This window comes from Diospyros lotus, chromosome 12 (assembly GCF_014633365.1).
Source record: "Diospyros lotus cultivar Yz01 chromosome 12, ASM1463336v1, whole genome shotgun sequence".
Lineage (NCBI taxonomy): Eukaryota > Viridiplantae > Streptophyta > Magnoliopsida > Ericales > Ebenaceae > Diospyros > Diospyros lotus.
The window spans coordinates 4,404,874-4,430,286 of NC_068349.1; the positions used below are offsets into that span (position 1 = coordinate 4,404,874).

General features: G+C 35.9%; 2 protein-coding genes across 3 annotated transcripts; both read left to right on the forward strand.

Annotated features, from left to right (window-relative positions):
• The first annotated feature begins 436 nt into the window (after positions 1 to 436).
• LOC127814036 (probable transmembrane GTPase FZO-like, chloroplastic) lies at positions 437 to 21,170 on the forward strand. 2 transcript variants are annotated; one of them, XM_052355257.1, is made up of 11 exons: positions 437 to 1,095; positions 1,892 to 2,448; positions 2,558 to 2,626; positions 11,013 to 11,210; positions 12,152 to 12,283; positions 13,008 to 13,094; positions 15,493 to 15,933; positions 16,086 to 16,250; positions 18,733 to 18,963; positions 19,785 to 19,900; positions 20,789 to 21,170. In XM_052355257.1, exons 1-11 carry the CDS (start codon positions 603 to 605, stop codon positions 21,087 to 21,089), a joined length of 2,790 nt encoding a protein of 929 aa, XP_052211217.1. In that variant the 5' UTR covers positions 437 to 602; the 3' UTR covers positions 21,090 to 21,170. The 2 variants fall into 2 exon arrangements, with proteins under 2 accessions (XP_052211217.1, XP_052211218.1); XM_052355258.1 differs by having other exon boundaries at positions 19,785 to 19,905; positions 20,789 to 20,931.
• A 148-nt stretch (positions 21,171 to 21,318) lies between these two features.
• On the forward strand, positions 21,319 to 24,097 carry LOC127814037 (uncharacterized). The gene is made up of 4 exons (XM_052355260.1): positions 21,319 to 21,758; positions 21,945 to 22,037; positions 22,350 to 22,434; positions 23,438 to 24,097. The coding sequence occupies exons 1-4, from the start codon at positions 21,753 to 21,755 to the stop codon at positions 23,578 to 23,580; spliced, it is 327 nt and encodes a 108-aa protein (XP_052211220.1). The 5' UTR covers positions 21,319 to 21,752; the 3' UTR covers positions 23,581 to 24,097.
• The last annotated feature ends 1,316 nt before the right edge of the window (positions 24,098 to 25,413 follow it).

Here is a 25,413-nt window from a genome sequence, read left to right on the forward strand (position 1 = left end):
AAACAAAAGATTATCCATATAATGGCATTCAGAATAGCATATATATCAACTCATTTTAAATATCTCAAATTATTACATTTTTAATATTTAAAAGTAAAATAAAATAAGGCAAAAAAATATTAATAAAATAATATTGATTGGTTTAATTAGATTGATTTATTGGTCCAATTATGGTTCTTGTAAGAAAATTAACTAAATTTTTGATAAATAATTTTTTAACTTGAATCAGACCAATTTTTCAGTTATTAGAAACTGAAAAAAAATAATCATACTAACTATACTAATCTTTTATATAATAATTAAATTATCTCAATTGTGTCTTCCGTAAGACGTAAAAAATAAGTTAGATTGCGGGCATCGGGTTCAAATACAACCCGGTTCGGACCATGTGCCTGGCCGGACAACAAATCAAATTTCCAACGGATAAAGGACTTTGACAGACCACAGAAAGCCAAATCCATCATCGCCCCTCTGAAATCTCACAAGATAAGGTTGTCTCTCCTACTCTTCTCCTTCGTCGCTCTGGTCTCATCATCTCTTCCATATTCGGCCCTAACCCTAACCCTAACCCTATCCCCACGCTTGCAATAATATTGCTTCACATGGTATCTATACTCCCTTGCTGCGCCTCCGGCCGCCTCCTGATTCACCCTCTCTTTTTCAGCCCAAACCACCGTTGCCAACGCCGTTACCATTTCAAGCTCCGGCCTCGCCGGACAAACCTATCCGTCTGCTCTGTCTCGAAGAACAGCTCCTCGTTCTACTCAAACGATCAAGATCTGCGGCAGAAGCTCCCGCGAACGTTGTTTCCGGGCGGGTACAAGCGTCCGGAGATCAAAGTTCCCAGTCTGATCCTGCAAGTGAGCGCGGAAGAGGTGTTAGAGGCTAGAAATGTTTTGGATATGATTGACGAGGCGGTTTCGAGCCGAGTTGGGATTGTGGTGCTCAATGGAGGAGCAGGAAGCGGTGGGAGGCTGTACGAGGCTGCCTGTTTGTTGAAGTCGGTGATTAGGGATCGGGCCTATTTTATGATTGCCGAGCGTGTTGATATAGCGGCTGCCGTTAATGCCAGTGGAGTTGTGCTCTCTGATCAAGGTTTTCGGATCAGCACTTACTGTTACTGTTGGAGCTTGTTTCGGTTCTTACTTGACGTTGTGTTTTTTTCATCTGCGTTTTGAACTGAGTTTCTGCTAACTCTCGTCATGCATCGAATTAATTGAATGTTAACACTATGAAACTCAATAGCCTTAGTTGATGATGTTAACAACGACAATGTGCTTCCCTCATGACTTGGATGCTTCATTGAAGAAAGAATAAAAATAAGAAACAGTTTGGATATTATTATTATTATTATTATTTTTCTGCAACTTTCATGTTCATAATAAATTTTTTAAAGCCAGAGCCACTAGAGGAAATTAGCTTTTCCCCCTCTGCATAACAAGTGCTACACACTGCATGGATCCGTCTTCTTCCAGGTTAAATCCAAGTTGAAATGGTCAATGTATAATAAACTAATGATTGCTTCATTCTTTTTCCTTTTTTTTTTTTTTGGCGTATTTTGTCTATCCAAGCAAGTCAATGTGAACACGTTAAATACCGTGGCTTAATGGATATGCTGCACGTTAAACACTTAGAAGATTAATTCAGATGTAAACTCGTTAGGATCATACCTAACAATTTTGCAGGACTAATTACCTTAAGGCAATGTCAATTCTCATGCATGGCTTTCCAACGGCTGCTGATATTTGAATTGTCTTCTTCAGTTTAGCCTAATCCTCAATGTTATTACATGATAAAATCTATCAGTTTGAAAGGAAATCATTTGTTGGGCGTCTGATAATTTTTAACATGAAATGGTTATTGTTAATGTGTTTTCTCTATTCTTTCATAGGTCTTCCTGCAATTGTGGCAAGAAACACAATGATGGACTCCAGATCTGATTCAGTAGTTCTTCCTTTGGTCGCAAGAAATGTGAAAACCTCAGATGCTGCATTAAATGCATCTAATTCTGAAGGTGCTGATTTTCTTATATATCAGATTGATGGAGAAAAAAAACATGTTGAGGAATCTGTGAGCTCTATTCGGAACAGTGTGAAAGTTCCAATATTTCTTATGATTGATTTGCTTCAATTTGACACATCACAGAGTGGAGCAGGAAGATTCCTAAAATCAGGAGCTAGTGGTTTAGTGGTTTCATTGGAAGAAATAAAATTGTTTTCTGATGAAGTACTGAGGAAATTGTTTGACGTACATCCATCAAATAAGAGGGGCCAGGAAAAGATTGAACATACAGATAAGCTCACCGTATTTGATGTTGATAATGGATTTTCCGGGAAAAATGTGGTGTCTGGGTTTGTTAAGTTGGAGGATAGAGAACGTCAATTGTTAGAGACGGAGAAGTCTGTAATGCTTCAAGTGATAAATGTTATCCGGGAAGCCGTACCACTGGTGATCTTTTAATATTATCATTTGGTAGTTAAAGTTATTCTTCAAATGATTATGTCCTCCTGTGACATATTTGTCTTTCACGTACTGAATAATGGATCTTAATGGACAGATGGAGGAGATCTCGCTTCTTAGTGATGCTGTTTCACAACTTGATGAGCCATTTTTACTGGTTATAGTGGTAATTGTGTGCTGAACTCCAAGAATTCTGGTTCCACGGGTATAAATTGGTATTAGCTCTATATTTTCAAAGAAATTATTTATTCTTCACTCATTGCATTTAGTCAAATGTTTTTCTGAACTGTATTTTTTTTTAAATATTTCCAATTGTTGATATATGCTACAGCTCTTTCTAGATTTTGATCCTCTGCATATACCTCATTTTATGGATAAGCCAGTACAGTTTAATGATGCAGAATGGCAAACAATTTGATTGTGTCTATATCCGGACCTTTTATGTGCACCTTGAAAAATTTCTGACTTATGGTGAATATCATGCCAAGAAAATTAGGTATTAATTGTTCTTCTATGGGTAGTCATGGTGTCCAATCTTATGTGCTGGACATATGCCTTGTTTTTTTGTTCCTTGTGGTTTGTGAAGAAACAAAATTTTTGTTTTTCGGTATTGTTCCATATTTGGTCTTATTTACTAAAAATATTACAAGTTTTATCTCTTTTTTCTCTCTTTGATGCTACAGTCTACTGGTGGGTTTTCTCTTCTTTATCTTGTTACTTTGGTGATAAACATTCTTCCTTCCAACATGAAGAGATTTATCCGAAACTGCCATCACAACTGAACTTCACATGGAGCCTTGTGTCAAATTTCAGCAATGAGTTGTCTTTTGATGACTGTCTTCTTATTAATTTGGGTTTGTGACTGATGGATGTTGAACGGTGGTAGATGATACTTCATTTGACGATGATACAAGGAAGGAGGAGTAGGGTAGGTTATAGAAAGGAAAGAATGGACAGAGGTGGCAACTTAGCATTACGGTTTCTTGCTTGTTTGCACTTTACTACTAAGATAGAAAGGGGCTTTTCCAGGCTTCCACTGGATCCACAATGAATAGGTTCTTCATGAAGCCTTATTTGTTCAAAATTATTACCATTTCTTTTCACTAAACTTTACCTTTTCTTGGCTTACTTAACTCTTTGAAGTTATAGTGCGTTAACACAAGGAAGTAACTATTTGCTGGCCTCTTTTGTTTTGTTTTCCCTATCTACGCAGCAGTTTGTGGCTTGCCATAATTTTCTTCACTACCATGAGATTGCTTGAGGTTCTTTGTAGCAGTAGTTAAACTAAGATATATTTGGACTCATACTGCACATCCTCTTATGGCATTGTTCAAATTTCCTCTGTTGAGTTAATTTTTTTTTTTAAGTAACTGTTGAGTTAATTTGCTTCCTTTTGTGTAAGTGGCCAGTTCTTTATGCTGGTGCTTTCTTTGGTAAGTAATTGAAAGCCATAGGCCTATGGAGGATAAACTGATTTCCACATTGACTTAAGCCATAAAAGGTGGCAGTCTTATAAAGCAATTCATGGTGCAAATGGTCACACAGAGGAAGTTTTTGTTTCATTTCTTTTACATTTCGGTCCCTATTTTGTTGTACTGGTGCACTTAAATCTTGTGTTGCACCAAGAATATGAAAGATGGGCATCAGATTAGAAGGATTTGTTCAGGAAGCTTCTGAACTGAGAAATAAAATTTGTTGCACTTGTTTCAGTATGTGTGTGCACTGTTGAAGATAATCTTGGAAAAGATAAAGCCAAATTATATCTTGAAGATTTGAAACTAAAGGCGAGATAAGAAGATAAAAAGATAAAGCTTTTCTATATCCGAAAAATTAGGAATTTTATTATCTAAATAAGTTGTTATTAATTTGTAATTTGAATGTCCTATTTTTTAGCTAAGAGATAAGTTGTATTGCAGTATTTAATACAGCCGTGTACCACAGAGTAGGTGTGAGTTTTTTGTGCTTCGGATCACTCCTCAATTAGAGTTTTGATTCTCTAAATTCTTCATGGTATCAGAGCTTAGGTTCGTGTAAATCACCATACCTTCCGTAGCACATTAACTCTCCTCAATATGGCCGATTTCTCAACCACCAGTGCAACCTCCAATATCGCGCCTTTCGCCGCTCGATCAGTTCTTCCATCCTCTTCGCCTATCTTGGTAGACCATCATACTCTTCAAATCACACAGCATAAGCTTACTGGAACCAATTTTCGTGAATGGTCTCAATCGATTATGTTGGTGATGAAAGGGAAAGGTAAGATGGGTTATCTCACAGGTGGAACAACTCAGCCAGATGCTAATACACCCGAGTATAATACCTGGGATGCTGAAAACTCCATAGTGATGGCTTGGATCATCAATTCTATGGAGCCAAAGATAGGGAGAACCTACCTATTCTATAAGACAGCCAAGGAAGTGTGGGATGCCGTTCAAAGTCTGTATTCGGATATGGAAAATACAGCACAATGCTTTGAGGTAAGATCGGCCTTAAGAACCACCCGCCAAAGTAACAACTCGGTCACTGATTACTACAATATTCTATCTGAACTATGGCAAGAGATGGATCTATATTATGATATAAACTGGGAGTGCACAAAAGATGGAGTGAAATATGCAAAGATGGTTGAGAAGGAGTGGGTGTTTGATTTCTTGTAGGGACTAAACTCTGACTTAGATGAAGTCAAAGGACGGCTCCTAGGGATAAAACCCTTCCCTTCCATCATGGAGGCCTTTGCCGAAGTAAGGAGGGAAGAAAGTAGGAAAAAAGTGATGATGCACACAGCAATGGAAGTTAACAATCAAGGTGGATCAGCACTTGCAGTCTCCAAACAAAAGACAACAGCACCTCTAGGAGATCATACAAGAGATAAATCTTGGTGTGATCATTGCAAGAGACCAAACCACACCAAAGAAAACTGCTGGAAGTTACATGGAAAGCCTGCTAATTAGAAGGGGAGAAACCAGAATCAGAAAAAACCACAACTAGCCTATGCAGCGGATACAAAAGAAGGTACAAGTGTCATCCTAACTTCTAACCAGTTGGAAATCCTGCAACAAGTTTTAAACCAAACAAGGGTTACAAAACCCACTGATTCTGAAGAAGTATCGAACCCAACAACCTCCCATGTGAAACAAGGTATAGTTTATGATTGTTATCTTTCTAAGTTGCTTAACAAGAATGATTGGATTGTTGACACGGGGGCTTCCGACCATATGACCAGATCTCTTTGTGGTATGATGGATTACAAACGTTGTGAGAAGAATATAAAGGTGACTATGGCAGATGGCACAATATCACATGTTGAAGGTGAAGGTTCAGTATATCTAGGTGGTTTGTGGCTGAAATCTGTTTTATATGTGCCTTCATTAAAATGCAATCTGCTATCTATCAGCAAAGCTACTAGAGATATGCATTGCAAAGTGACGTTTTTTCCTAGTCATTGCGTGTTTCAGGATCTCATTTCGGGGAGGATGATTGGCAATGCTAAGGAGAGAGAAGGCCTTTACTATGTGCAAGGATCGGCGGCTGCTCCTGCTTTTCTTTCTAGGTTACAGAATTCCTTTGTTTCCTCTACTGTTTCAGATTCTAATATCTACTTGTGGCACAAAAGATTAGGTCATCCGAACTTTCGATATTTAAAGATTTCGTACCCTCGTTTATTTGGCAATAAAATGAATGATTCATTCAATTGTGAAGAGTGCATTCTTGCTAAACAAACTAAATCTTCTTATCCCATTTATGCATATCAACCAACTAAACCTTTTTACATTATCCATATTGATGTATGGGGGCCAACTAGGTTACCAAATCTAACCAATACTCACTGGTTTGTCACTTTCATAGATGACCATACTAGGGTGTGTTGGGTGTTTTCGATGAAGGAAAAATTAGAAGTCTTAAACTTTTCAAAAACTTTCATCAAATGGTTCTCAACAATTTTCAAACATCCATTCATATCCTTCGTTCGGGTAATGGAAAAGAATACTTCTCCTTTGAATTCGAGACATACTTGAGAGACAATGGCATTATTCATCAAAGCACATGTTCCTATAACCCCCAACAAAACGGAATTGCCGAGAGAAAAAATCGACATTTGCTAGAAACTGCTCGCACATTGATGTTATCTAGTTCTGTGCCTACATCTTTTTGGGGAGAAGCCATACTTACAACAGCCTATCTCATTAATAGGCTTCCTACTAAAATCCTCAATTTCAAAACCCCATTAAACACTCTCATTACATCATATCCTCTCCTAACTCGCATGTTGAATTCCTTATCCCCTAAAGTCTTTGGATGTACAGCCTTCGTTCACAATTATCACTCAAAATTGCATCCTAAGTCTTTGAAGTGTGTGTTTGTTGGCTACTCACCCACCCAACTGTTAGAAAACATTGATCTGATCATACGCAGCGGAAAAATAAAATCTGATTTTATTGGTATCACGTTTTTCAAATCTTACGGTTAAATCGAAGACATAAAACGAAAAGTTACCTCGAAACGAAATCTGATTTCGTTGCCGATAACCCGCCTGATATCTCCCACGCGTGAGATGCCGAGTCGGTCCACCCGAAATCGTCAAGACTTCAATAGACTTGAGAGAAAAAGGGGCTCGAAAATTTTCTCAAAAATTTCCGTTTTTGATTCAACTGATTGATTGATTGGATTTTGGGTTTAATGTTATATTTATAAACAAGAAACCCTAAAACCCTAAATGCTATTGGGCTGGGCTTTAGGTGCTAGCAAAAAGCCCAAACCAAATTAATAATTAAATAAATAATCATATTACTTATTTAATTATTCTTATTTCTTAAATAATTGCATTTATAATTTAGTAATTCCATAATTACTAAATTTGCCCCCTTTTTCTTTTAAAAACGATTTCTATTGGGTGGGACTTTCTGGGTTCACAATTAAATTGGCAACGAGAATTAATCAATTATTAATTCTCGTAAATCACGAGTGACATCTAGCAATATGTCATGATTACCCAATTTAATGTGAAGCGGGAATGTGAACCTTACATTACGGTGTCCTGCAATACAGTCCCTCTATCATACTATATCCCGACGAGATATGAGATCACGGTCAGTAGGTCAAATCTTTCGATCTCGTCGTATGACCAAATCCAATAATCACACTTGACTAATATGACACAACTTCTACAGAATCCAAATTCCGTCGTCATATTACCTCGGCCAAGGATTTATCGTCAAGTGACCACTGGATCGCATAGGATATCTTCCTTGTATATCTCGAGATGATAGATTCCATGTCTGATGCACACATACCTCGTGTGTCACTGAACTAGGCACATAGATACGTACGGCTATCCCTGATTAGGACAACCATATAATATCGTTGATATCCTAATCCACTAACACACAAATATCCATGTCATCTCAGGTCTAAGGACTAATGCAAATCCGCAGTTAATATTAAATCATTGACCCGTGAGATAAAACCCATGTGATTCAATATTAATAGTCCCGTTCAGTGAACTCGTTCCTATAACGAGCACCCACTCGTCTTCCTTCTGTGTCTTATACAGAGTGGTATGAGACCCACCAATCTTGTCTTTCGGTATCTTATACCGAACAAGGAGGAAGACGATGTGCCAGCCTTTGCGAGTTACTAATTATCCAAGTTAGGAACTCTATGGCCAGGAACATATTTATAGTATAACGTATTGTGGATTATCCGTCTCGATTATTCTTAACAATTAAGAATGGTATCCACTCCTTATTATACTAAAGGATATTTGTATGTTCAATTTAAATCATATTGCAAGTTCAATTAAACATAAAACTTGCCATTAAATAAGGTTTAAAGAATTACAAGATCAAGTCCTATTGTGTCACTAGAACTGGTCTTAAGGGCTTATATCTAACACCAACTAGGATACAAGTGTTATTGTCCTAACACTAAAAAGTTTTTTGTGTCATGTGATATCTCTTTTCTCGAGAATCAGTTTTACTATCCTACCACTAACTTGCAGGGAGAGATGTCTAGTGCAGTTTTTGGTAGAGATAATTGTTGGGATGTTAGTATTTTGCCTGAAACAGCTGTTCCTTCAATTCCCATCCCGAATACTGTAACTTATTCAGGGGGAGAACAGCAGAAATCTGCTGCAGAAAAAACTGCAACCGCAGATCCCAAATCAAAGCTGCCACTCAAGGTATATTCAAGAAGAAAGGATCTTGAACCGAGGCAAGACCAATCATCATTCCTGGAACAAGGTCCAACACATGGAGAGGGAGCAAGGAATGAATCAGCAGTGCCAATTGAAGATCTCAACAGAATGTTGAATCAGAAACTAGAAATTCGGAGACTGAATCAGTTGATCTGGATGTCCCAATTGCTTGGAGAAAAGGGGTAAGATCATGTACTAAACACCCTATTGCTAATCATTTGGTGTATTCTCGGCTTTCCCCAGGTTTCAGGGCATTTACTATAAAGATGGATAAGGTGTACATACCAAAAAACATTGGTGAAGTTCTACAAAATCCTGACTAAAGAAGAGCTGTAATGGAAGAAATGGATGCCCTAATAAAAAATGGCAAGTGGGAATTGGTTGAACTACCTAAAAACAAGAAAGTGGTAGGAAGTAAATGGGTTTTCACAACAAAACATAGAGCTGATGGGAGCATTGAACAATACAAAGCAAGGTTGGTGGCCCAAGGATTCACACAAACCCAAGGTATAGATTATGAAGAGACCTTTGCACCTGTTGTAAAACTCAATTCTATACGTGTGTTATTATCAATTGCAGCCAACTTAGATTGGGAACTACACCAACTTGATATAAAGAATGCATTTCTGAACAAAGAGCTAGAGGAAGAGATATATATGAGAATTCCTCCCGGATTTGAAGAAAAAGGGAAGGTTTGCAGATTAATCAAATCACTATATGGGCTAAAACAATCTCCTAGGGCCTGGTTCAAGCGATTTAGTACCACATTACATTAGCTAGGGTATCAACAAGGGCAGTTTGACCATACCCTATTTACCAAAAATGTTGCTAATGGTCTAAAAACAATTTTAATTGTTTATGTGGATGGCATTATTATTACAGGTAATGATCATCAGAAGATCAAAGCTTTAAAGGAACAATTATAGCAGATTTTTGAAGTAAAATACCTTGGGCAGATGAGATACTTTCTTGGGATGGAAGTAGCAAGGAGGGAATTCTTATATCTCAAAGAAAATATACACTAGACCTACTCAAAGAAACAGGCAAGCTGGGTTGTAGACCAGCTAGTACCCCACTAGAACCCAATTGGAAGGCCAGTGTAGATGGGACAGGAAAAGAAGTGAATAAGGAGAGGTATCAAAGATTAGTAGGGAGGCTAATATACTTATCTCTTACCAGACTAGACATTTCATATGTAGTAAGTCAATACATGCATTCACCTCATGGCAAACATCTTGATGCAATTTATCATATCCTAAGATACCTGAAAAGAACTCCTGGCAAGGGTATTTTATTCAAAAAAATCGAAGACTGAGGAATTCAAGGGTTTGTAGATGCTGATTGGGCAAGTTCATTTGAAGATAGTAAATCAACTTCTGGTTATTGCACACAACTGTGGGGAAATATTGTTACGTGGAGAAGCAAAAAACAGAGTGTGGTAGCAAGAAGTAGTGCTGAAGCAGATTACCGAGCTATAGCTCAAGGAGTCTGTGAAATAATATGGTTGGAAAAATTTATGAATGATTTGAAGATGACTAATACTGATCCTACAAGATTATATTGTGACAGTAAATCTGCCATCAGTATAGTAAACAATCCGGTTCAACATGACCGGATGAAACATGTGAGAATTGATAGGCACTTCATCAAGCAAGAGATTGAAGATGGTGGAATAAACCTGATGTATATCCCTACTGGCCTACAAGAAGCTGACATCTTTACAAAAGCAATGAACAAACAAGGCTTTGAAGTGATAAGAGGCAAGCTGGGAATGAAGGATATCTATGCTCTAGCTTGAGGGGGAGTGTTGAAGATAATCTTAGAAAAGATAAAGCCAAATTATATCTTGAAGATTTGAAACTAAAGGCGAGATAAGAAGATAAAAAGATAAAGCTTTTCTATATCCGAAAAATTAGGAATTTTATTATCTAACTAAGTTGTTATTAATTTGTAATTTGAATGTCCCATTTTTTAGCTAGGAGATAAGTTGTATTGCTGTATTTAATACAGTCGTGTACCACAGAATAGGTGTGAGTTTTCTGTGCTTTGGATCACTTCTCAATTAGAGTTTTGATTCTCTAAATTCTTCATGCACGAAAGTGAAAATTTGACCATATTATGTTGTATCAATGAGAGTAATCAAATTTTTATTTCTTTTGGGGTCATGGTTAGACTTGACAGTATTATTTATATTACTTTTTCCCCCTTAGATTATTTATTAGCAATAAAAATAAATTTGTTATGTTCTGCAATTAGGTATTTAATTTGGATCTGTTTGCTAGATATGTTATAAATGTTCTGATTGCACATTTATATGCATTTTTATAGTTCTTTCAGATGGCTCTTTCTTGATTTACAGGGTGAGTTCAACTCTGGCAAATCGACTGTCATCAATGCATTGCTTGGGAATAAATATTTAAAAGATGGAGTTGTTCCCACTACAAATGAGATCACATTCTTACGTTACTCTGAGTTGGAATCTACTGAGCAACAGCATTGTGAGAGGCATCCAGATGGCCAGTACATATGCTATTTACCCGCGTCAATTCTCAGAGGAGTAAGTTTATCTGAATTTTCCTGGTTCTTGACTTTGAATTATGTTCATGTTTTGAGGTGCAAGATGTTATGTGATAATTATACCATTTAGTGCATATAAAACTGGTAAAAACTTAAAACATTTTAAGCCTGCTCTGTTGGATCTGGTAATGAGTTTTTGGTTGATTTATGAGGTAGTGCATGTGCTGTTAGACTTGGATTGTGCCACAAGTATATTTACGGAAGATTATGTGTGTGATTTTCACAGCATTTCTTGTTTCTTCCTTTAATTCCACTAGTTTCTTCATTCAAGGTTTACTTATTGTTGGTTGCTATATTGTTGTCTTTTGTCATTGTGTTCTTGATTATCTATTACCTATACCATAGTTGTCTTTATATTGTTGAATGTAAGATGTGAGTTAATTATTGGTGAAGTAACTCAGTGAGGATGCACATAATAGGGAGGGATACAGTGACACCATTAAACTATAGCAAGGATGGTTAATATGTTTGCAGATGCAGAATACAGCTGTAGATTGAATGCACCGATTAACCTAACCTAATTTGAATACTACATGGACCAGAAAGGGAAAGATATAGACACAATCTGTTGATGAATTCCTGAATTGAACTTTGCCAGTTTGATCTTTGCAGATCAGTTCATACTCTCTATGTTCATGTGCGTGTAATGTCTTCTCTTTTTCTTGTTTTGTGTGTGTGCATGTTTTATTTATTTATTTATTTTTGGGGGCGGGTGGCTGGCAGAAATTGTGAGCATCCAATAAAAGAAAAGGCCGGGTCAGGAAGTGGTTGTAGTGATATACAAGTTTCCTGGATATTTATACCTCTTATATTATGTTTCCAGATCTGTTTATCTGCTTTCATATTTTAGTTTCATCCTGCAGCTAGCAGCAATTTTCTTATATAAACTCTTAGCTAATTGATTTTAATATGTTTAATCAGATGATAATTGTTGATACACCTGGAACGAATGTGATTCTGCAACGACAGCAACGCCTGACTGAGGAATTTGTTCCCCGTGCAGATTTGCTTCTTTTTGTTATATCTGCTGACCGGCCATTAACTGAAAGTGAGGTAAGAATCTTCTAGAAGTTTTCTAGATAGTAGAGATGAAGGATTAGTGTTGATGTGTGCTAAAATAGTTTTAGGGTTTCTTGTTTGTTTTCTGTTGAGAAATGAGATCTTAATTAAGTCCTTGATGCTTTGGTAGTCTGTGTGTGCTGTTGAGGATCCTAGTGAGATCCTGACATAATATTTGGTTCAGTGTATAATGCCTTGAATCTTGATATAAACGTCAAAAAGTTGTTTGAATGACATATTATTCCTTACTAAACCATTTTATTCGCAAGATGTTACAAAAAGAACAAAAAAAATGAAAGTCAATATGCCAATATGCTACTAACAGTAGCAGGCTTGAATTGAAGTTCATTTTGGTGGGCATTTAGGGCATTACCATATTATTGATACATCATTTTGTTTTTCAAGAAATAGAAAAAAATGTCAAAAAGAAAACAGAGTAAAATCAATGTCCTGATGTTGTAGATGATTGAAATAAATATTTCAACAATCATTGTAGTCCCATGCCAACCAAAATGTCATCCTTCTGTGCATTTAGATGCTAATGCCTTATTTATTTTGAACTGATTTACATTATTCCCTATATTGCCCTCCTCTTATGCATTAACTAAAACTTTGTTCTCTTATTATAATATGTTATGCAATGTTGCATTTTGGACTTGTAAATGGAACATGTTTTATTATTCCTTTTATAAAGTTACCTTCACTCGTGGTGTTCCAGGTTGCTTTTCTTCGTTACACCCAGCAGTGGAAGAAAAAAGTCGTGTTTGTTCTGAATAAAGCTGATATCTATCGGAATACTGACGAGGTTTGATTGTGCAATTGTTGGTTTTAACTATTAATGTTATTTAAAAGGATCTTTTGTTGTAAGAGGGCAATTTGTCCTACCTAAGGTTTTTAAATGAATAGAAAAAGTTTGGACAAGAACATAGATATGTCAAGGATAGACACTGACAATTTTTTGGTGAAGTGAGGATATGATGCTGAAGGGTCAGTCATGGATTGATTTATGTTTCCTGTCTATGCATTAAAAAAAAAAAACTCCTTCATTCTTAGTATATGTTATGGAAAACTAGGAAAAATCACTTTCCACATTCTAGGTTATTTCTTTAAACTTAATGTAACGCCCCGTATTCTGAGCACGTTATAACTTAGGACAATTTTGGGATAAGAAATTTTTTTCTATTTAAAATTACAATTAAACCATATCATTGCTCTTATCCATCCTAAAATTTTCATACATTTATCTCGAAAGAGAATAAACATAAACATTAAGTGCGGAAGCTAGAATTGAACCTAACATCTTAATATTAATCATAGATTAATTCTTACATCCTCATTTTCCATAAATAAGATTCTACATCATCATTCCTCAAAACGTTCAGAATTCGAAGTAGTAGAACTTAAATACATGGGCTACATAACATACATTCAATTCATTGTGCACTTTGCTAAGTGCCATTTCATGCCTCATTCATTCTCGTTTCTGTTATAATTTTTATCTGGAACGTTTGAATATTCTAGGGGCAAAACCCAAGTTAGATGATGAATCATCTAAGTAAGGGAACAATAAACATATTTCGTGCATGAATGCAAAATGTCCTTTTTCATATCATTTCGGTTTGAGCTGATTGTACCTTATTGCTACTCCCCATTTTTACAACCTCATTACCAGGCCGAGGTGTATGGGTGCACCCTTGGTAGAGCAGCGGTCTCGACTCGTATTTTCAAACCTTTATGCGAATGCATGATCAATAATATTATCTTGTACATATGCATATTTCATTATCAATACATGTAAATACAATCTACATGAACATATTCACATCAAGATATGACAACATGATAAAATCATTTACTTAAAATTAGGTTTTGGGTAGAACCACTTACAAACCAAGCATTTTCATAAAATTAAATCTAGTTGGGAAGTACCACTTATCTTGCAAAAAGACAATTTTGCCCCTAGCGTAATTTTGCCTCAAAATTCGCGTCGAACTTCCAATCGTACTCAATTATAAACCTTGACGTACCCTAGGCATCATAATTACTTAAGAAAATCAGATTTTTAATTTTCTCTAATTTTCTTAATTTCTCCCATTTCTTCCTATTATTTCCTCTAGATTATGAAATAAATACTTCCTCATAAAATTTTTTCAATTTCTTTTCACAATAATTCCTAAAACAATATTCCTAAGCCCTAGAAATTTTCTCATAATTTTCAAAATCTATGTTTTATTTATTTCTCATTTTCTCTTTGATTTTCAAGCATCTATTGCCTCAAAAATCCATAATAAATACCAATCATACATTTCTCTTCCAATTTCATCATCAAAAATTCTGAAATATTATTCTCATATTTTTGGAATTTTTGAAGAAATTTTCGAAGATAACTCACATTCCCACGGAGCGATTCAATATTCTTCTCTACTGCGACGAAGCCTTGGTTTGCGTATCTAACAATGTCTTCTATCACAAATTTTCACACGAACTACTAAATCCAACCTATAGGATTTTTCTAGGAATTTTTGGTATTTTTCTTTATATATATTTTTTTATTATTTTCTTTCGTTCTCTTTTTCAAATTTCTCTGTCACTTTCAAATCTTTCTTTCTTATAACCTTTCTATTTCTAATTTAAGTCCTTCAACCTTTCAAGTTTTCTCTATTTATAGAAGGTTTAATTAAGCTTAGCATAATTGTAGTGATTCACTATCTTTAATTATTTTATCACATTTTTTAATTATTTTTCACTAAATCTCACCTATAATGTTTAATTATTTGTTCACACCTAATTTTGTCTCCCATATTTCTCAATTATTTCACCCATTATCTTTAATTATTTGTCCACGCCCTACTTTATCTCCTACATTTCTCAATTATTTTACCCATTATCTTTAATTATTTTATCACATTTTTTAATTATTTTCCACTAAATCTCACCCATAATCTTTAATTATTATTATTCTCAAAATACTAGGATATTACACTTAAGATGTGTTTCATGTGTGCACCCATGATGACTTGTGTCAGATTATTGAGAACTTGCTAAAAATAGGATAAGTTTTGGCACTTGTTCAGCACATCTGGGGAGTGATGAGCGTTAGTGTCTGCATGGTACAATACACATGGGCTATTTTCATATACACTGTTGTGCTTCTTCAAGTGAACTTCTCCTGATATACAATTCTTGTATATGATTTAACGCAGCTCGAAGAAGCTATTTCTTTCATAAAGGAAAATACACAGAAATTGCTGAATGCAGAACATGTTACAGTGTATCCTGTATCTGCACGTTCTGCTCTTGAAGCAAAACTTTCCTCTACCTATTTTGCTGGAAAAGAGACTGGAGAGCTATATGTCACTAATCCTGAATGGGGAATCAGTAGCTTCTATGAACTTGAAAAGTTCTTGTATGATTTTCTAGATGGGTCGACAAGTATGGGGATTGAAAGGATAAGACTCAAGCTTGAGACACCTATTGGAATCGCAGAGCAACTACTCTCTGCTTGTCAGAAGATTGTGATAGAAAAGTGTCAGCATGCCAAAAAGGACTTGATCTCAATAAATGAACTAGTTGGCAGTGTGAAGGATTACGCAATGAAGATGGAAAGTGCAAACATTTCTTGGAAGAGACAGACTTTATCACTTGTAAGTTTCTTAAAATCTGATGCCTATTAAGCTAGATGTGAGCTTCTGCTATCTAATCCACTTGACCAATTTCTTATCTCTGACAATAGCATTCAATTAATTTGTTCATCTTTTCCTGCACTCATTTAATTATTTTTATGTTGAAAATGCAGATTGATAGTACACAAGCACGCATTTTCAAGGTTATAGAATCAACCTTACAATTATCGAATCTTGATCTTGTTGCTTCATATGCTTTCAAAGAGAAATCTGCTCCAATGCCAGCCACTTCAAATGTCCAAAATAACATTATTGGTCCTGCACTTTCTGATGCACAAGTAAGTGCATGGCTTTTAGCTGTTCAGCATGTGTTGTGCTTTGATATCAAAACTAACACCTCTATGTGCTTGTAAGCTATATATGCTTCCATAATTTCCAGATATAGGTTTTGGACAAAAAGATAATTTATGAACATGTTTGTTTATACCTTACATCTCAATTAGTGTGCATATTTGATCTAATTGTAAGAGGAACATACCCTGTTAGTGTATAAATGTTCTTGTATTGTCTAGTTTTAAAGAATCTTTCAATTTCTGCAGATAATGAGACAAGTATGTGATACAATTTTTAACTGGTTTTGGTATTCTTTATTGCATTTAATCATCTAATCTCTAAGCTGTTTAGGCCAAAATTCGTGTGATATGGCTTATTGCAGTGGTCACGCTATTGTTTATCTTTCTGGACTCTCCTCTAGATGTGTTAGGTGTTTCCATCCTTGAAGAGACCAAGGTTGATGTTTGTGTGTATACATCAGAATTGGAAGTTCCTAATGAGTTTAGCATTACCTTGTTCCTGCTTTCTTCTTGCCTGACTTCTGCAAAAACTTCTCTTATTGATGGAAAAGGTTTGGTTCCAAGTAATCAGCTTCTATTTCATCAAGATCAGAGCTAAGGCTGTGTAGGAAGTCAAACACTCTCCTTTTCTATCATCTTGTCATACTTTCTTCCATCTTTAGAAGAACACTCCCCATGTGATTTCATAAAATAGGTCCATTTCCTGCCGCAATTTTGTTAGTGTTGTAATATTCAGTAACAAAACTAGTACCTTGCCTAGTTGTCCAAATGGTAGATTGAATCTGAAAACATTGGGCAGTGTTTTCCATGTCTGAATATATTTCTTGCACAGCTTCTCAAATTTCCTAGGCTGTCTTGTAGAATAGGTAAGTTCTTCCAATCTTTGGCTCCATGGACTTAATAAACCAGGCCATGACAATAGAGTTTTCTGCCTCCCAAACATCATAGATTGCTGAGTCTGTGTTAGGCTTAGAAACTGCACCTGTCAAATAACCAGCCTTGCCTTTTCCCTGAACTACCAGCAAAACTGATTGGGACCATTCTCTAAAATTGGTTCCATTCAGTTTGTGCTGAGTAATCTGGAGGGAATGGCTGTCAAGAGCCATCGGAGTAGCTGGAACTTGTGCATTCTTCGTTGGAGGAGGTATGGTAGTAGATGCTTCACTAGTTGATTGAGTTTCAGCCATGACGTGTACTTAAAGGAGCCTACAGGTCGTAGGGAAGAAGGGGACGTGGCTCTAATACTATGAAGAATAAAAGGAATGTTGGAAGTTGATAAAAAAATGCACTTCCATGCTTTCATTGATCCGAGAGATGCACTATATACACACAATCCCCTGAAAAATCCTCCTAAAATACAGGAATAGATTACAACAATATATTCCAGATTAGAATTTATTTGAACTAGGACTTCCTTATCTGGTTTTGGAACAGCTTTATTCTTCCTTTCCTTTATCTTCTTAGTTTGAACTCTTCTAATCTTTTATCATCTTAATTCATCTTCTTATCTCCTTATCTACCCGTTTACAGCTTGAAATTATTTCTCTTTTTCTTTTTATCTTCTCCAACAGTTTTTCTAGCTCTTCCATTTTTGGTGACATGAAGATGCCATTTCTGTTATGTGAATCAGGAAAAAGCCATTTGTGTGTAACTTTTTCTTTCATTACAAAGTTGTCAATTGATCCTGGCCATTTTGCGTGCTCTCAGTTTTATAGTAATTTTTATACTGTTATCAATAATTACCCTAGCCTTGATTTTGACATAGATATGTCCGTATGAGCGGCAATTAGGTATCGCTACAAACTTGTGTTGTCTCCAGCAAGGTCTGACCCCTACAATTAAAATTCCGAATATACCCTTTCTATACTACAGGAGCCCCTTTATCCCCAACCATCTAGTGATACTCAGTTGCTCCATTCTAAGTGATGCTTCCCCCTCCCCAAGAAAAGATGTGACATGCGATCACTTTGCTCTGCTTGGATCCAGAAACAAGAAACACTTGGCCAACTTAGAAGTTAGAATAAACAAAAAAACACTTGTTTTTGTTGTAATGCATTTCCTTTTAGTGAAAAGTCATCCAAGATATTGTTTAAGACATACCAGCACTTCGGGTGATTTGGAAGTTATGTCTTTCTTGCAATGTTCAGAAAAAAATTACTCACAAAATCTACTACCTATATGCATTTACATGTATCAATTGTCATATATGAGTATTTATCATGAAAGTTCCACATGCTATTGTGTTACTTGAGTTCTTTATTCAGGACATTGTGAGATTAGCCAGTGTTTCAGTATGTTTTAATGCCTATGAGTTCTTGTAGGGGTTGGCTAATGAGCTGTGTTTACTAGTTGCATCATAAGAGATCCCTTTTGGTTATTTTGGTACTGCTATTTCCTCTGCAGATCTTTGTGGGTGGTTAGATCTAACTTTTTCTATACATTTTTTGAATATTGTGTTGGCATATAGAAACTACTTGGGGAATATATGACATGGTTGCAGTCAAGCAATGCTCGTGAAGGAAGGTTGTATAAGGAATCTCTTGAGAAAAGATGGCCTTCAATTGCTGATCCTCAAAAACATGCACATTTGGTAACTGGCGAGTTGCTGATGAGAAAATATGAAAAGGGTGCAAAAGTCATAGAGAACTTCAATGCTGCTGCTGCTTCTGAACGGTTTGAGCAAGAAATTCGTGAAGTGGTGGGCTTGAAATTCTTTGCATGATTAATATAATGCCTTGCAGGAAGTTGATTCATTATCTATCTAGTTGTTTCATTTGAACTTTCGTTTGTAAAGTTGTACTGGCTGCCTGGTGCCATTTCTAATGGGCTGAAACATGGGATTGAATGGGGAATGTCAGAGTTTGTTGGAGAGGAATCTGTTAAGAGTTACCTTTGTTTATTTTTTTTCTTCTTTCTTTTGATCGGTTGGTTGGGGGGGGGGGGGGGGGGGGGGGAGCGCAGATGTGTTTGGTGTTGGTAGAGGAGCAGGGATGAGGGGCAGAGGAGAGATCCCTATTTAATGCAATTTTGATTTCCAAATTCTCTTCTGTTGTTTGTTGTTGATTTGTAAGATCAGGGAAGATGTTAGCAGTTTTTAGTTCAGTTAGATACTTTCCAACCTCCAAAATAACTAAAATTGAGGTATTGACAATGGAGCTTGCAATATCAGCTTCTTTATGAATTAAATATTAATGAAATTGCTAAGTTATCCAAAGGCAATGGAAAATAAATGAAAAATAGTAACCTATGATTGCTGGAATGGGATCCATATCGGATGAATCCCCAAGATTTTTTTTTTAATTTTTCGTTTCTGTTTTCCTGCTATGTTGATCAATTGAGCATGGAATAGAATTGTCTTAGAAGGCATAATTACCATTGTTTGAGTGGTTTCAAACCATCTCAAGTTTCATCATATTTAGGTCATTTTTCATCTATTTTCCGGTGTGATAAACTTGTACATCTAAAACTAAACTAGTCAATGGCCATGGCGATAATGAATCTCTTTTCTTTTATTTTCAGTTCTTGAGTACCTTTGGTGGTTTAGGAGCAGCTGGTCTATCTGCATCACTTCTCACATCAGTGCTGCCAACCACTGTAGAGGATCTTCTTGCTCTTGGCCTTTGTTCTGCTGGCGGGTAGGGTATAATTCTCCTTATTTTGAAGTTTCCATTTTTTTGTTCCTGTTTGCTCTTTACAGTTGCAGCCTTGTTTTCTGTTCTCGCATAGCGAATTGTATTGCCCCCCGCCCCAATTCATTGTTGGCATTGATCCACCTTGAATTCTGTATGATCCTTCATAAGTCTCTCTCAATAGTAATGAACTTAAAGACAATTGTCACCAGAACTACCTAATCTAACATTTGCAGAATGAACTGCTAGATTGGTTGGTCATTTTGGTGCCGTGTGAAGTGAAAACTTACTTTTTGTTATTTTTCCTTAATAAGAGAAGGTGGAACACTAAGTCAACATGCACTTCTATCATATGGAAAATGAAGACAATATAATTTGGTCATGATGCCTGTTTGAAAACCTTTGAATATTAACGATAAGCTTATTGGATTTTTTTTTCCTGCACAAGTTTCTAAGTCCGTTCTATTATTTCTGAAAAATGAAAAGTTCTAGAACTTCAAGCAGGCTTTGATTGCCAAATTATTTAAGTATCGTGGGAGTTCCAAAGCAAAGGTATGGCCACGTACAAAAATGACCGTCCCTCAGGCCTTAAAAAGCAGAGACCCCCCTATAAGGGAGTTGTACATCACACTACAACAACAGCAGCAATAACAGCAACAATCACAAGCCTTTCCTCACTAGTTGGGGTTGCCTTTATCCTTTTAAAGCTGTTATATTTTCTGTCATATTTATGGGTATGCACTAAGTTTTCTTTGGTCTTTTCCTCCCACTTTTACTACAAATTTCTTTATATCTCAAATTTCAAATGACATTATTTATGTTTCCACATTGTAACATGTACCCTGCAAAATTTATATGCTGTCTATATCTCTCTGAGCCTGTGCTTTGATACAGTTTCTTGGCAGTTTCGAATTTCCCAGCCCGTAGACGAAAAATGGTAGATAAAGTGAAAAGGACAGTTGATGCCTTGGCACTAGAGCTAGAAGAGGCAATGAAGAAGGATCTTTTTGAAGCAACTCAGAATCTGGAAAATTTTGTAGAACTCATTGGCAAGCCATATCAAGATTTGGCACAGCATAGATTAGATGAACTTTTGGAGACACAAAAGAAACTAACGAATATTGAAAAAGAACTTGAAATATTACGGATTGAAATCCAAAATCTCCATGTACCTCACAATATTAATAGTTGTTGAGGCATCAATCAGTGATGGATGCAAAAGGGAGGTGTGAAGTTGTAACAAGCATTGTTCTTTATATATATATATTTTCATAAATATCTGGCATTTGGCTGTTGTGCATGAAGATCATATGGTGGTGTGATTGTGCATTTGTTCACGCCTGTAAAGGTGAATTTGTGCTTATATTTTGGGAATATCCTGCAACCTTTAACAAACATTTTGGGAATGTCTTGTTGATCATTTTATTTTTTCCCCTATTTCAAACTGATTGCAGAACTGACCAGATTGGTAGTTAGATTTATTTCAATTCATTTTGAGACTTCTGTTTTCTTAGCCTTTTCATTTTCCTTTTCTTTTTGTTTTTTAACACCTTGTAATTAGTGTACAAATCATCTCTTTTTATTCCTTTTTTGGGGTAAATTTTAGATAAAATGTCTTACAATCTTGTATCTCCATTTGTTCTGTGGGTTTTAAAAATTACATCTTTTTTGGATGGGGGATGGTGTTATCACTTCTGAGCTGTTGATGATATGCTTGGAGCTATTTCACTCAGAATGCAAGGAGTGAAATAGGGACAATTTGTAATGGCATGATTTTGGTCTCTCCAAAGATGTGGTTATCTTATGGACTCCTCCACATGCCACAATAGAGAACAATTTTCAACTTCTTTAGGGCAAAATGCAGGTGAGAAGTTTTTTGATGGCCTTGTTTCTTTATGTTTATGTTCATAATATATTGTGTTTAATACTTGTTCTTGAAGTGCTGGATTTGCAACATCAATGTAAAGGTTCTGTCCTACCTCCCTTCTACCTTCTAATGATGAACATTTCATTTACTACTGATATGCAATGATCCTCTCATTTTGTGCAGAGTTTAATGTATTTGCTGCCGGAAAAAGGATTTACGGTGCTTGTTTTGAATTTTGAATCAGGTAGCCATACTTTAGCAGATATTCCTTTCCAGGTTTGTTCAATGGCTTAAACCCCTTTGAAATATGGTTCTCCAAGAATGGAAGGTGTCTAAATTCAGCTGTCATAATAGTAGTGCAATAATTGTCATGGCTGTTGTAGTGAGAGTATCAATGATAACAATCAAATTTATTAGTTGACACCGACCTGTTTAGAGTGGGAAAACTTTGCATAAAGTTGGAACCAAAATATTTACATTCCGTTCATAAAGTTTTGTCTCTTGGCAGAGTTCTTACTTTGGTTAAAAATCCGTTATTAATTGTGAAACAGCCTTTAGTGTGCTGACATGTTTGCATGGTTTTTGTAGGGGCTTTTTGCCATCTTTTTCTCATATCAAAGAGAGCACAAACTTTGGAACAGAAAAAGAGATAAGACACTAACATGGCCAAAAGGTGTTAACTGCGTCTTGTTTGCTTTTTGTAAGCCACAATCTTACTCTTTATGTTAGAGTCAGACTGCGTCTTTCTTGCCTTTTAAGCCACAATCTTAGTCTTTATCTTCTCCTGCAAGTCTATATAGCAACTATGTTACTAGTTTATTACATGATAATTAGCGGTAGACAAAAACAATCTGACCTAAATTTTAGGGTTTCTAGTTGGGGAAAGCAACAGAGATGACAACCGGGGTATTGGATACTTTTTTCTATGGGCTACTTTTCTTAGGTTTCCAATCCGAGGAGAAAAAAGAAGAACAAAAAGATGGATTTCCAAGGCAAATTCGGTGGTTAGGGTGGGGAGAGAGAGTGTTTTATTAGGGGGACAAGTATTCTTGGCTAGCAGATTAGGCTTTTTGACCTTCTAATTAGAGTTGTATGATTAGTGCCTTCAAAAGACCATTAGTTAGTGGCTTTAATTTTTAATTCCCCTCACCTCTACTAGAACATTCATGGTTTCTGGACTACATTGTTATAAGAGAAGATGCCATGTCTTTTCATTTTTCTTTAATTTGCCCCACCCCCACATCTTGCAATATCAAGTATAAGCTGCTTAAATTGTAGTGGTCTGAAAGACATGATTTAGAGGAGGAGACTGCTTAATGCTGTATTTATTGTTATTATGTAAACGGCCAGGATATTGCTTGCCATTATATGAGAACATATTCCCAAAATATGATGACCAATCGAATCTTATAGGGTGTCAAATGATTAAAGTAGACTTTTTTTTTTTTTGTTTGGCTAATCAAATAGACATAGTTTTTGATATAATTAGTGCCGAATTTACAAAGTGAGAACCCTCCCGCACTAAAAATCCAAATATGCCTAACTTTTTTTTGAATTTGAGTATAGCCCGGAAAACTATGATTGTTCGTATATGGGAATGTACTTGGTTCATGTATACTTGTACTCTTATACGGTTGAACTTCAAAGTTTTGGCTGATTTTGTTTGATTCATGCAGGATGGAGGCATTTCCAGATGAATCTGTTAGGAATTGTTCTTAAGCTGATAGGTCATTTTATTGAAAGGATGAAATTTGATGGTGTTGAAGAACAATTACATAAGAGACCAATCAGATACCATGGGAAAGGGAGGCCTAAATGAACTGTTTTAGGAAGTTTTATGCATGTGTTTCTCTCCTTTACTTGGCAAACAACAGAAAGATGAGGTGTTCACCATTCTGTTGAATGTCACAAACGCAAACGTGGCAAGCTCACGTGCCAAAACATGCTAAACTTTTTGACGAGTCTTCTTTAGCAAAATAGTTTTTTTTTTTTTTTTTTTTTAGGGGGGGGTGGAGGATTGGTCTTATCAAAAGGTGGGAAATTGTGAAAGATTTTTCAAAATCACTCTGTCGGTGAAGCCTTAATTTAATGGTTTTATGATAGATGCCATAAAATGACGTACTTGTCGAGTTAAAATTTATGTAATTTGAGTTTGCTTTTCGGTGCTAATTTAAGGTTTGGTAGCGGTGTTGTGTTGTCCTATAATTTCAGTTCTTTGTCAAAGTGTCCAGTAAAGAATAATAGCACTTCAAAATAGAATTTGCACCTATCAGATATTTGTGTAGAGTAATGGCATACACACACACATGCATGCATACATATATTTCAGGACAAAATACATATTTATATGTTTTTTTTATTTAAACATTTAAATTTTTTATCATTTTAATTACGCTCCTAATCTTATAATTTCGAATCAATTGTATTTTTGAATTTTTTATTATTTTAAGGGTAATTAAAATAATAAAAAATTTGAAGAAATACAAAACGATCAAAAATTTAAATATCTAAATGAAAAAAAAAAAAGGGACAAGAGCTCATTTTTTTTTTACCCATCAAGTGCTTCCCCAAATAGATGGATAACTCAAGGCCTGCACATTATCTCACATATGAAGAAAGAAAGAAAGGCAAGCGTTTATAATTGATATATATTGTGGGGTTAATTTACATGCGTCTCCCAGAAGGGCAAAAGCTAGAAGAGAGGTTGCCGTTTAAAGAAACTAATTAATGGTGGTGAAGGTTCCCTACGGCCTTGGCCCCATCCATTTCACCGTCACTACCCACATTGCTTCTGATGATCCCATTCGTGATGCCTTGCTTTGCTCAGGCTCTCTGCCATTCTTGACGGACAGAAATTTCTCACTAGTTTTGTTTTGGTATTTTTAAAATTTTAAGAAATATTTATGGACTATTTTTGTAATTTTAAGAAACTTGATATAACTATTTTTGTAATATTAGTAAAATATTAAAAATGCAAAAAGCATTTTTTATTCATCACAATAAGTGGCTTGCCGCTGGTTTTGTTAATGTTCTACAACTTTCGTATTCATTACAGGGAGTTAGAAAATAATTTTTAATATAAGTAAGAATCTCACAACTTCTCACAGGTGTCGATCTTGGAGCTGGTTACAGTCCGTACGATTCCATGGCCACAACTGTTGAGCCAAAAAGAATAATGAACAAGGTAGGGTCGGGGCTATATGCAGCTCAAAAGCACTTGGGTTTAATTAATCATATGCAGCTCAAAAGCACAAGCACTTGTCTTAATTAATCATATGCTGCTCAAAAGCACATGTTTTAATTAATCATGGTTTTTTTTTTATAATTATTATATGGAGTCGAAGAATTCAACGAGTGTTGGCCGGCAGGTTGTTGTTTGCTTTAAAGCGTAAAGCTACGTCCGATAATGGATTTCACGCGTCACCCCTTCGGTTCGGTGGTTGGGTTGAAAACGTCGCCAAAATTCTCTTTAACTTGCTTCTTTGTCTAACACCCCCCCCCCCCCCCCCCCCCCCCCCCCTCCTCCATGTTATCTGACGCCAACAAATTGAGAAAAAGGTGCGAGTCCTATGCGGGGGTGAGACATCCCCCACCTCTGCTCGTGTCTGTTAAATCTTTAATTCAATCAATCATTACATTTAAATACTTACAA